Source organism: Mus caroli, unplaced genomic scaffold (assembly GCF_978045245.1).
Source record: "Mus caroli unplaced genomic scaffold, Mus_caroli_1 scaffold_12, whole genome shotgun sequence".
NCBI lineage: Eukaryota > Metazoa > Chordata > Mammalia > Rodentia > Muridae > Mus > Mus caroli.
Genome location: NW_028227267.1, coordinates 61973795 through 61986351, shown reverse-complemented (window position 1 = coordinate 61986351; position 12557 = coordinate 61973795). Strand labels below are relative to the sequence as shown.

The window sequence follows — 12557 nt, the reverse complement described above, 5'->3', positions numbered from 1 at the left end:
CTTGCTTAGTGCACATGCCAAACATTCATTTGTTTATTGTTTCCTAATAGCTGCCCTTCTCAGGCACTGGCCTGAGACTCCTGCACTCGCTCACATGTGTTTAGATATTAGCATTCTCTTGGTGGCCTCAGCACTGCTGGGTTCCCAAGGGCGACTTCGCTTCTTTCGACACTGGCCTTAGTATTTTTCCTTGCTTGGGCACAAGACCCATTCTTGTCTCTCTTCAGCTGCCCAGGGATGGTGAGAATGTCCTTTAGAAGGGAGAAATCAGGAAGAGGTACCACTCCGTGAACCATCCTCGCAAATGACTGAACTCAAGAAGGCCGCGGGAAGCACCAATTACAGCAACTGAATCTAAACTGGGGGTCCCGTGAGACTGAGCACTGAGCCTGTGGGGTCCATACTAACTCTGAGCAGATAGAGTAGGACCCCTGAGTGGTGCCAGGAACCTGTGGTATGGGACAAGCCAGCTTGAGGTCATAGCCTGTGAACGGGCTCAGAAGAAACAAGTGGTTTTCTCTGAGCTGCCCCGTGGTACATATTGTTTGTTTAGAGTTTGGCGGAGTTTGGGTCTTGTCTTCGTTTTTGGATGATGCGTCAGAAGAAGACTTTGTAAAAGACAGGACCCCTGAGACCCAAGCAGGAGCTGGAGCAGAGGAGCGGCTTGGACTTACAGAGGGGACTGTACCCGGGGAGGAAGGACATGCCCCAGGTCTTGGGAAGGAGGAGGGATGACTTCGCCTCTGGTTGGCCCTCCTAGCTACCCCATAGTGCTCACGTCTGCTTTCAACCCGCTGGTGACTTTCTAAAGTGAACAGGTCAAAGCTAACCTTCCGACCACTGCAAAGTTCTGCAGGGATTCTCACTTGTCCCCCTGGGCTTGGATTTTTGTTTCCAATACCTTAAATTCTTACTCAGCCCATTTATTGGGTTATCAGCTCCACGCACAGCTCCCTGAAGCTGGGATGCCATCCATCTCTTTCCTCAAGCATCTACTAGACCTCAACTTCCCCTTCAGAGTTTGGATCACAACTCCTCTCTGACCTTGCCTCCCCCTCCCTCACTTCCACCACAGCCCCTCCCAAGGTCACCAGTAACTTTTAATGAGTCTTTCCCCTCTGCTAGATGGAAATTCCTGGGGCGAACACTCAATAGATATTTGCCAAAGGGATGGGTGTCCCGTCTCTCGTCACTCAAGCTAGCTTTCCACCCACATACCTTCTCATTCTGATAGAAGTAAGAAAGGCCAGTCCCCACTCCCCGAGAGTCCCCTCATCTTCTCTGGCCTCTACTCTTTTTCAAAGTCAGTTCTGCCCTAATTCCTGTGTGGTGACCCCCACCTGCCCTGGGGCTGGCTCTGCTGTACTTCATCTCCATCTCCATTTACCATTTCCTTGTTATTCCTCTCTGACATTTTGCATTTTGCTTCAGTTTTTGCTTCAAGCTGATTTTCCTGAGTGAAATGTGCATCTCTCTATATTTCAGTTACTAGCTGTGAGCTTTGGGGTGTGTGTGTGTGTGTATGTGCACACTTTAAAGAGTCCCTTCCCCTCCTTTATTTTAAATAGAGGTAGCAACATCCCAGCAGCCATTGGAAAACTATTGGAATCTCCCTTCCTTGGTCACTCTCTCTCCTTCTCCCCCCTCCCTCAACCCTCCCTGCCATCCTTCTCCCTCCATTGTCTGTCTCTGTCTCTCTTTGTCTCTCTCTGTCTGTCTCTGTCTCTCTGTATCTGTCTGTCTCTGTCTGTCTGTCTGTCTCTCTGTCTCTGTCTCTCTCCTTGTGATGCTGGATGGTAGAGATAATGAGGTCCCTGCATGTGTGTATGTGTTTGAGTCTGGATCCTGCTGGGACCCAGAAACCCCTCTACTTAAACAACAAAACACACTTCCAGTGATAACCATTGATTAATATTGACTTGGGGATTCACCTCATGTCAGGCTGCATAGTTTCTTTTCATGTGAAACCAAACAGAGTAAAGTTTTTGTTGTTTTTCAAACAACCTGAGCTTATATACCGCTTAAAATGTACGCACTGGGATTTAAACAGAACTTTGTACACACATTTGTATCTTGCAAACAGATCACATTCCAAGGTAAAACAAATGTCTGTCTTCCTTGAGATGTACATATGGATCTTGTTTTTTTCCCTGGCCAAATCTCCAAAAGCCAGGGTTATTTAACGGGGTTTTATGGGATGATTGGTGTCACTAAGGCTTAAAAGGAAAATAAAAGTCTTTACTTCTCATCAAGAAAAACACCAAGAGGTCTGGATTTTAGACCCATTGCAACCACCATCTCAGCAGGTAGCCCTAGAGTCTGACCTGCAGGGGTGGAGCTAGGAACAGGGACAGGAAGTGATCTGAACCTATCCACCACTCCCAAATCCCACAACTCCAGATTCAATATGAGTGAACACCGGCAAGAATTTTGTTCTGCAAAGCATGTTCACACTGACTGCAAGCATGGCCCCCAGGAGTTTTCCCTAATACCACACACTGGCCACTAGCCACTGAGAGGTATCTCTCTCTCATGAACACTGTTACTATAGTAACACTCCCTGCTGGAAGGAACTTCAGGCATTTGAGTTACAGGTTAACCTGAGGAATTTGGTAAAGGTTTCAAGCCTTTGGCAAAGGCACCGGCTGCCAGAATCCTGCACCACTCAGCTCAGGGTTTTGAGGTTCTCTGGTTCTGCGAACTCACACTTCCTACTCCATGGATCCCACGGTGGGACTGCCAAGGAACCAGGGAATGACTAAGAAATCCCCAGTCGTAGTAGGCACTGTGTCCATCAGAATTTCCACAGTTTTCTGAAAGATGAACCATGGGCCTCTCCTCAGAGCCTGGGTCTCAGGGATATAAGTAACACCTCAGGGACAGGGGACATATGACTAGGCATGGCCAGACGCAACCTAGGAAGTTGAGGCTGTGGGAAGATAACTCCGCTGCCAACCAGAGTCAGACCTCAGTTCTAAACCGAGGCAAAGGTTCGGTCAGCCTGGGTCTTCTGTCAGCGTCTAGAGCCATGAGGAAAGAGGAACTCACTAGGAACTCTGGGGAGCCCAACCATGCCACCCAAGAAGCCACTGCTCCAAGACTGTGGCCCGACTTCCCACTCCAGATTAAGGAAGCCAGGGACCCAGCGCTCAGTTCTGGGCCTCTAACAGTGGGGGGGAAGATGAATGGTAGACTTCCAGTACCATGGTTCTAGAGTTCCTGTACCCCTTTGATGCTTTTCTTCACAGCACGAGTATCTTACAGTCTGCCAAGACCCCTCACCTGCCAGTTCCATGGCACAAGGAGACCAATTCTGGGGTCTCCGAAAGGTAGCTAAAAGTTTTGTACAAGCTTAGGATTTGTGTATGAGCTCTGGGCTCCAGTCTGAATATAGTCTCCTTATGACAGTAAAGAAACCTTCCTTCCCCTGGGAGACAAATTCAGAGCTGATGCCAGTCGCTGGCTGGGTCATCCATAGGCTATAAGGTCAAGTGAATGGGCTCTCTTCCCCAGCCTCTGACTGGGGAACTTCACACCAGCCAGATTTGGCTTCCACCTCCTCAGTCTCAGAGTGTAACCAGCGCTATTCAGGTAGACAATGACCATATTCACTCTGCTGGCTGTGACCTCCTGTTTGGGTTCTCAAGTCAGCTAAGAAAACAGTTGGCAGACAGTCTCCAGTGAGACCCCTCTGGTATGTGGGCAGCGTTTCGGATCTCATTCTCAAAGGTCATCTTTCCACATAGCTCCTCTCTTCCTGCCCGACCCTCCACACGTTGTTTATGTCTCAGAACTAAATGCCACAGTTCAGTCCTTCTCAGCCACCTTGGCAACATTCTGTCAGAAGACGCAAACATGCTTGATTCTAAGCCCAGGAGTAGGCAGCACCCCAAAGACCACATTCACCACCTTTTTTGGGAGCCCCTCAGTAAACAGTTCAGGTTGTACTTCCCCAACTCTGTACCCAGGCCACATGCCCTGAAGTCATGCCCGGAGCACAGGTGCCTATAGACATGCTAATCCACCATCCACCCCTGCTCTCTTGAATACACACTCAGAGCCAATGGTGCTGAATGCCGAATGCCAGGTGTTCTATTCTTGTTTGGATCTTGGCTAAGAGGTTCTGTGTGTTCTTCCTAACAGTCTTTCTGGGAGTCTACACATGGCACATTGGGAAGATACACCTCAGAAAAATGTGGTTCAGCTGGATCAGTCAGCTCTCTTACAATGGCTACAGGAAGGATTTCAGCAAAGGGGCCCAACTGTGTGGTTGCCAGGGAATGTCTTAAGCCTCATGGCCTCAGAAGTAGCAAAGGAGAAGACAAAAGAGGGTCCACTGAGCCTCGGTGTGTTTCTCTGAGCATTGCACAAGCCATTTCTACAAAGTCTGGAGCCGAGTTTTAGCCAACATCTCCTCCAGTGATTTTTAGGAAGTATGTCTGAGTTGGTGTATGGTATGAAATATTAATGGCTAACACTTCATGAGCTCTGAATCAGGTGTCCAGACTCTGTTATAGTCTTACCATAGCCCTAAGAGGTCAGGATTCCTATTCTCTCCACTTTACAAAGATTGTATATAGGGAATTAGTGGTGCTACAGGGTGCTGTGGGAAGGAAACCTCTAGATCCATCTATACAACCCCAGGCCTACACCCCTAGGGGTTGATGATACATATTGCTGGGCCAATGAAGGCTAAAAGGTGGGAGGGGGAACTCTTTGATGCTTAAGTCCCAGAGTGTGGTTTCAGCACCTGACCTTTGACCACAGGCTTCACCTGTGCCCCAGAGTACGGACCCAGCAGAACTTCCTTACCAGCTCTCTCTCCTCTCTCTCCTTTCTCTCCTTTTGGGCCTCGATCACCTGGAACGGAAGGAAAGCTGGTGTTAGGAATGGAAACAACACACTACAAATAAGATTTTTTTATCTATGGACTTGCTAACTCAAGGCCAGCGAATCCCTCAGGCAGGGGCCAGCAGCCACCAGAGGGCGCTGTGGAGAAGATAATTAAAGTGTCTGCTCTGGTCATAAGGGAAAAAGAAGGGTCCCATGAGAAAGCACTTTAGAGCCCCATCTACCATATAGCATCAAGGAATGCCAGGCAGGAAGCGAAGTTAGTCAGTGTTGGAGAAATTCGCACTCAGGCTCATCGGAGAGGAAGGGGTTGAGCTCCAGCTGTCCATGGAGTCAGGTTCTAAGTCAGGCTGGTTTTTCTGGTAGGGCAGACAGTTTCCAAGGACTTGTGGCACTTCCTGTCCAGGGTTGAGTTAAAAGGTCAAATCTTTCTTAGCTTCCGTTTCACTCTACAAAGAAGGAGAACGTCCTGGCCCCACTCACTCAGTGGACAACAGAAAGGTGTGTGTGTGTGGGGGGTTTCTACTTTAAAGGCTTCCCAACATAATCTCTGCAAGTCCAAAGCCCACTGCACACTGTGGTGAAGAAAGCCAGTCAGAATTGTCCGGGCGAGAGTATTTACTGTGATCCCAGGCTTGAAAAGAAGGAAACCAACCACATACATGGCTGAACATGTTTAGAGAAGTATCCACCAGTGTGTGCTCCAAAGATTTCACAGTGGTTATTCTGCAGAGTCGGAGCCAAAGGGGCCAAAGAAGAAAGGACTTCCTGGTCTACTTTACCCTCTGTGTATGTCTGTACTGTCTAGTCATTTGTCAACAAGCATTGGCTCTTTTTATATGGTCTTTAAAAAAATCACATATTTTCAATTAGGATCATAAAAGAAAGACCTCAGTCCATTTGATCACTAGAGAGTAGAATATGATTTCCAAGAACAGAATACCTCTCAGTCACAGGGTGTATGTGTTGGGGCAGGGGTGATGGTGAGCAGTACTTTTTCTGAGTTGTCATGGTAATGAGTGAAATGTAGGCAGTCAGTGCAAAGAGCATCAGGTATCCTTATCTTCTATCTATGTATCTATGTATCTCTCTATGTATCTCTCTATGTATCTATGCAGCTATGTATGTATGTATCTATGTAAGTATGTTTGTATGTATGTATGTATGTATGTATGTATGTATGTATCTATCTATCTGAGACATGGTCCTCTATGTAGTTCTGGGTATCCTGAAGTTCACTGTGTAGACCAGGGTGGCCTTGGAATCACAGAGATCTACCTGCCTCTGTTTCCTGCTAGGATTAATGGTGTACAGCACACCTGGCCAATCTAACAATCCAGACTGACCGTGAAGAAGTAGATTCCCATGAGGATGAGCAAGGGAAGTACCCACGGAAAGAAGGAAAAATATCAGAAGAAGCATGGTTGGCAAATTAAACCGGAGAAAATGAATAAAGTTGTAAGCATGGGGGCTGGGGGGCATGTAGAAGGAGAGGAGTCTGATAGGACTGAGGACAAATGATAAGGTGCCTGCAGCCTGGCTCTGTTCTCAGAGACCCCTCACTAGGTCCCCTGCTTTTATCTCTGCAACCTGTATACATATACCCATGCACACACACACACACACACACACACACACACACACACACACACACGGCACTCTCCTGGATGCTACTCTAGGACTGAAGGAATGTGAGCTCCAGGGTGTGTCGAGATTCAGTATTACCTTTGAATCCGCGCATGCCCATGGGGCCCGTAGCCCCTAGCTTCCCATCATCACCCTTGGGACCAGGCAGTCCTGGGTCACCTCTCTCTCCTGGCAGACCTGGGGTGAGAAGAGACAAGAGTATAGCTTTAGACTCATGTCCATTAGATGCCCTTGTCTAGTTTAATAATTAATATGAACTTGGTCTTCCATAGCCTCTGCTTTCCCTTGCTTAGCATCCTACAGGGCAGCTCAGAGCCTCCCCATACACACCTACATCACTTTTCCCTGACCCCTTACTCTTGAAAGACCTAGTGTTGTTGTGGTAGTGGTAGTGCCAGTCCCATTCAGATACCTGCAAGCATGCTGGATTTCTAAATTCTGCAAACATCTTTTGGATTACTCTTTGTGTGCAGGCATAAAGAATCTCATGTAATCCTTATGACATGCATGGGGGGGGGCGATATTTATACCCATACTACAGATAAAGAAACTAAGTCTCCCAGATGCTTGCCCCAGGGCACACAGCAAAAGGCTTTGGAGGCAGGATCTGAGTCCCCTTCTTTCTTACAGGAAGTTCATGATTTAACCAACATGTCCTGCTTTTACATCATGTCCTGCTTTAGGCTAAGGTTCTCACTGGTCATTAGGGAGGAGAATGCTGTGGGGATGGCATTAGTGAGAGGGAAGAGACTGAGGTGACGCCTTAACCTATTTAAAGGAAGAGGGGGAAAAAAAAACACAAATGAAAAAAACAAAACACTCCCTTTCTTTCCACAAACAAAGTGTCAAAAGCACAAGAATGTCCACAAAAACCAATCAATGGGTGCATAGGCAGCCATCCCATTAGGCGCTTTGCTCCAGCTTCTTGGCTATCAGACACCATGGCCACAGCCTGCACTGAATGTACCATGGAGAGCCAGAATCAACAAACACTTTTATGGAGTGAGAGCCCAAGGCCCAAGGGTCCTGACCCAAGACTAGTCATCGCTGTAGAACACAGTTTTCTTAATCAAGTCCCTAATTGTTCTTTCCTGCTTGGAGAGCAAGCTGGTTTTCATTGGGCCTCTTTTTCCACAGCACAAGAAACCTATCTCCCAGTTATTACCCCAGGGCTAATAGCAAACGGCTAGGGGAGGCAGTGGCCTCCCAAGGGTGTGAGGACGTCAAAGAAATTGATGGAATGCCTTTCTTTTTCTTCTTGACATGATGCATCTGTTCCCAGAGTCTAAGAGTCCTGCGGTGATCTCTGAGTCTACTGCAAGATGTGCCCGAAGGGCCCCCACCCTATGATTCATGAGGCAGGAAAAGTGGCTCTTCTGTCCTGAGAGCCTCAGGGCATCCTCCGATGTGGAGCTGAGGACAGAGGGGAGGTCAGGCTGGAGCACTCCCCTTCCATGCCTTGTCTTCTCCCCTCGTCTGCAATGTACCTAGAGATTTGTCAGGAATAACCCCCCTAAAATAAATAACCAGACCCTTCCCCGCTAAGCCTCCTCTCCTCGCATCATCTTGGAGCCTCTTCACTCAGTGGAACGTTGCATGCAACACAGGAATGGGCACACTCAGATGTTTGTCCGAGTCCCGATAGGAAACTTCTGAGACTATGAACCTCAGAAAGGCTGCAGGGCATCAGGCAGTGAGATGGGGCAGCAGAGTGTCAGGCTCCGAGCATCACAGACAGTCTTCGCTTGAAGGCCCTGGTCATGTGAACCCCGATTCCTATGTGGGCAGCAGCTTAGTGAATCTGGGGACTCTTGGGAGTCCCTTCCTTCAGATCCTGGTACTTCTTAGGGAAAAGCATTTGGCCCATTCTATGGTTAAGTTGACAGCCTCTTAGTCACCTGGTGGAAGAGCGAGCGGTGGCTGTCTATCATCCCTAGGAAGAGCGTGTCAGGGGTAGATGTGAAGCGCTCCCCCAGATTCCTCCCAGCGTACCCCATTACCTCGAGATCCAGGAAGTCCAGGGCTACCTGGCTTTCCCTCCTTCCCTTCATTTCCTTGGTCACCTTTGGGTCCCGGTGGCCCTGAAAGATGACAACAAGAACAAACAGATTAGAGGGTTAGAAAGTCAGGACACTGGTGGAAAAAGCAAATGATTCTCTCTGAGAGGAGAGGAAGAGCCAGAATTCTGGGCTGGAAACATATAATGGCAGCTACTCAGCTTTGGGGGCACCAAAGGGGCTTCCATGGAATCCCATTCAGGAAGAAACAGGTCTTAGCTAAGCGAAGAAGGTGGAGGGTATTCGGGGGATATCTGTGTCCCTCTCAAATCCATATGTTGAAGTTCTTACCCCCAAGGTTATAGTTTGGAAAGGTGGGGCTATGGGGGGCATCATGGCGACTGTCTGGGTTTAGATGAGGTCATAGGGATGGGCCCCTCCTCGATGGGGTTGATGTCTTTATAAAATGAGGAAGATCAGTTATGGTGGACTATGACTGTAGCCCTAGTATTTACTCAGGAAGCAGAGGTAGAAGGATGGTGAACTCAGGGCCAGCCTGGGCTATAGCATGAGACCCACTCTCCTGTCTGGAGTTGGGGGACGCCATTGAGCTTGGCACTAGCCTGCCTTTCCTCTCCCTTCACTTCTGTCCCTTACCACCCAGCCCTACCCCGACATCTCTCTCTCTGTGTGTCTCTCTGTCTCTCTCTGTCTCTGTCTGTCTGTCTCTCTCTGTCTCTGTCTGTCTGTCTGTCTGTCTCTCTCTGTCTGTCTCTGTCTCTGTCTCTCTCTCTCTCTGTCTTTCTCTGTCTGCTAGACCAGAATATGGCAAACAAGTGGTCATGTACACAGCAGGGAAGGTAGCCTTCACCCAAATCCAACTACTCCAGTACCCTGAACTCAGACTTCCAGTTTCCTGAACTGAAAAGAAAGCAATGCCTGTGGTCAAAGCCCTCCAGCCTGTTTCAGTGGTCAGGGCTGACTGAAGCAGAAGGAAGAGGGAGAGATCCCGTGACCAGAGGGAGCATTCCTACAGGAGCTGAAGGCGGCGACGCAGCGGTGTAAGCTGTGGTGAGCCGAGCAGCAGGAGCTCAGTGGACTGAGAAAGCGAGAGTAATGGAGGCTGAGGTGCTGAACTTGACTCTGACCAGGTAGGTATGAGGTTGGAAGAGGCCTGGTAGGAAAGCCACATCAGGTCTGTGCACAACAAAGGGAAGAAGATGGCTGGTCTGTGGTGTGAGAGAAAGACAACAGAAAGAAGGTGAAAGGCAAAGTGGCAGGGGCTGTGGTCCATCGAGTGGGAGGTGGAGGAACCCTGGGTTAGGAAAGGGGCCATCAGAGACAGAAGGAACAGCCAGACTGTTTAGAATGTAGGATAGCTGTTGGCTCCCTCTGGGGACGCAGTGAAGAAGGAGGCCTAGCGAAGCTTAGGTTTCAGCGGGGCACCTGGGTGGAGGATAAGTGTCTAATTACTTATGGATGGGACTACCTCCCGGGAGAGGCTCCGGTGTGGGTGTGGCGGAGACTCAAGAATACATGACTGAATTCAGTCTCCACTATACCTATGCCATATGTTCAAGTTACTTGTCTGAGGCCACACAGGCAGCCACAGTGATCTCGGTCCAGATCCATCTGGCACTTATCCTTTCTGCCACACCCACGAGACCAGACGTCTCACCCTTACCACCTTCCTGCCACTCATTCAGTCACCCAGGAGGCCTCCCTGTCAGTTGCCCATGACTAGGATCTGAGGATGCTCCTTGTTGTTTCTGCTGATGATCTTTCTTGGTCCCATGGTTCCTGTTGGCACGGGTGCAACCCAGACAAGCAGATCTGGTTTGCTTCGATGTATCCTGTCTACCTGACCCTGCTGTGGGAATCCAGGCTGCAAGCACTCACCTCCTGCTGTACTAGCTGAATAGTTCAACTCATCTGTCCCCAGAACATCCTCACCTTCCTTAGGACATTGGGTTTCTACAGATGCTGTTAGTTAAGGGCATATTGGAGAGGGATGGACCCTAATCATGTGACTAGAGTCCTGTAAACAGACAGAGACACAGGATGACAGAAGCAGAGAAGGTAGGGAGGCATCTGCAGGCCATGATTGCCCCAGCCACTAGAAGTTCAGAAGACACAGGGATAAGTCTCTCAGAGTTTCAGAGGCGTGAAACCCTACAGATGCCTTGGTTGAAGGCTCACAATCCCTACAGATGCCTTGGTTGAAGGCTCGCAATCTCTCGACAAGAAACTGTTATTTTTAGCCCCAGTGTGTGATGCTTTCTTTCCCTGGAACCCCAAACATGCAGGCTCTTAGCAGAGCAGTGTCTTGCACAATCAACGCCTGACAAATGAATGAGGATATGAGACCAGAGGGTGTTAATACACACAAAACAACCTGGCTGCCAAGATCAAGATGTACTGATACATTCCAAAAGTTGGCACTGTCCTCAGACCCTAACCGAAGCTGACAGCTATTTAACAAATTCAATGGCTCGAGAGCAAGGGGAAAGTAGTTAACATTTTTTTTTTTTAATTCACAAGTTATGTAAAGCATTTAAGGAAAGCTGGAGTTTTTAGGCATCATCATATTTTTTTATCCCAACTCTCGGGTAACAGGGTCAAGACGTGAAACCTGTTTTGCCAAGAGTTATACAGGCAATGCAAGACAGAGCTAAGATGCAAATGAGCTCCATCACCTGCCCCTCTTCCCCATCCCTGTGCTGTACCGAGCTGTCTCTCCTCCCGCCAAGCTCAGCAGCAGAGGAAACCTAGCACAGATCTCTGCTGCTAAAGCTCACCCATTCCAAAGACTTCACCCCATTTCACTCTTCATCTCGCCAGGACCTTGAGCTCCAGTTGCTACAGCTGTGCCAACCCACAGCTGGCATTCTGAGGTGACATCGGGGCAATATGTGATTACAGCTGCAGTGGCACCTAGGTTTGCCCACAGAAGCCCTTTTTTATCTCTCAGAGTTTTATAGTCACACGTCTTGTTTCTCATTTTTTTGAGGTAGATTACAATGTGGAAGGTCTGTCTGCCATCTGAGCCCACACTGTCCCTGCCACTGATGGCTGTGCCTCGGTTTTCTGGTGATGCTACAGGGCCCATGAGAGCATCCTGACTCCTTCCTCATTCAAAACATCTCTACCTAAGAGAAGGGCAGGGCAGAGACTGTAGTTCCATTCCACAGCCAGAAGAGCGGCACCCACAGGAGGTTCAGGGGCAGCCCTGCTGGAGAGATACTCAAGAGTAAAGGAACAGGAACAGGAGGCACTAATCGGCTCACCTTCACAGTGTATCCCGCATCCTCTTTGAGGAAGGTAAGAGGACAGATGGTCACACAACCTACCCAGGACCTGTACACACACCCCAACCCTTCCAGAGCAGGTACGCTTGTTTTACAAGTGGTTCCATTCACAGATGTACTTTTAACTGGAAGGCAGAGTTCCCTTGTCAGCCCTAGACCCAGCCCCAACTCCTTTACTCACACACCTGACAGAAGGCACTGGTGGGGGGGGGGGGGAGGGACGGACTCCCTCCTCCATCCACTAGGTGGTGTTTTCTATAGAAAACAAAGCAGCTGCCTGATAAAGCTGCCTTGAAGACTTGTTTTCATTCATCAAGAGGGTTGACATTTGACTTGGATAAGTCATTTTCGCTCCTGGGGTCTTGTGGTTCTCCACTGTGATACGGGAGGATGAGACCAGATGATTTCAGAGGTCTATTCCCATTCCAAAGAATTCTAGAAAGTTTCCATTTTAGCCATCTGTATATGGCTTGGGTGGCCTGCCTCAAGGCTTGCTGTACCAATGTGTTCTGGCATGTCTCCCCTCTCTGATTTTCCTTCCTTCTCTAGGGATGCCTCCCTCTCTGATGATCTAAGTTCTCTGTGCCTTTAAATTGCACAGGCAGATTTTGACAGACCTCATCAATGCCAAAAGATCCAAAGCAGAAGAAAAACACTGCTTTGCCGTGAATGTCTACGAAAGATGAACTGGAGTAGAAAACTCTAGAAAACTGCACGGCAAAGTGAGAATGAAAATCGTCTGCAGCTCCAGGAT

General features: G+C 48.7%; 1 protein-coding gene across 2 annotated transcripts in view; it reads right to left on the bottom strand.

Moving 5' to 3' along the window:
• The window catches only part of Scara5 (scavenger receptor class A member 5), a 98109-nt gene that overhangs the window by 17570 nt on the left and 67982 nt on the right, over positions 1-12557 (bottom strand). Inside the window, exons 5-8 of one of the 2 annotated variants that reach the window (XM_029469345.1) lie at positions 8499-8579; positions 6577-6675; positions 4813-4860; positions 144-251 (exon numbers count right to left, since the gene is read on the bottom strand). In XM_029469345.1, coding sequence (XP_029325205.1) covers positions 178-251; positions 4813-4860; positions 6577-6675; positions 8499-8579 — 302 coding nt within the window. In that variant the 3' untranslated portion in view covers positions 144-177. Of the gene's footprint in view, positions 1-143; positions 252-4812; positions 4861-6576; positions 6676-8498; positions 8580-12557 lie in introns of those variants that run through there. The other variant, XM_021182565.2, reaches the window with a different exon arrangement.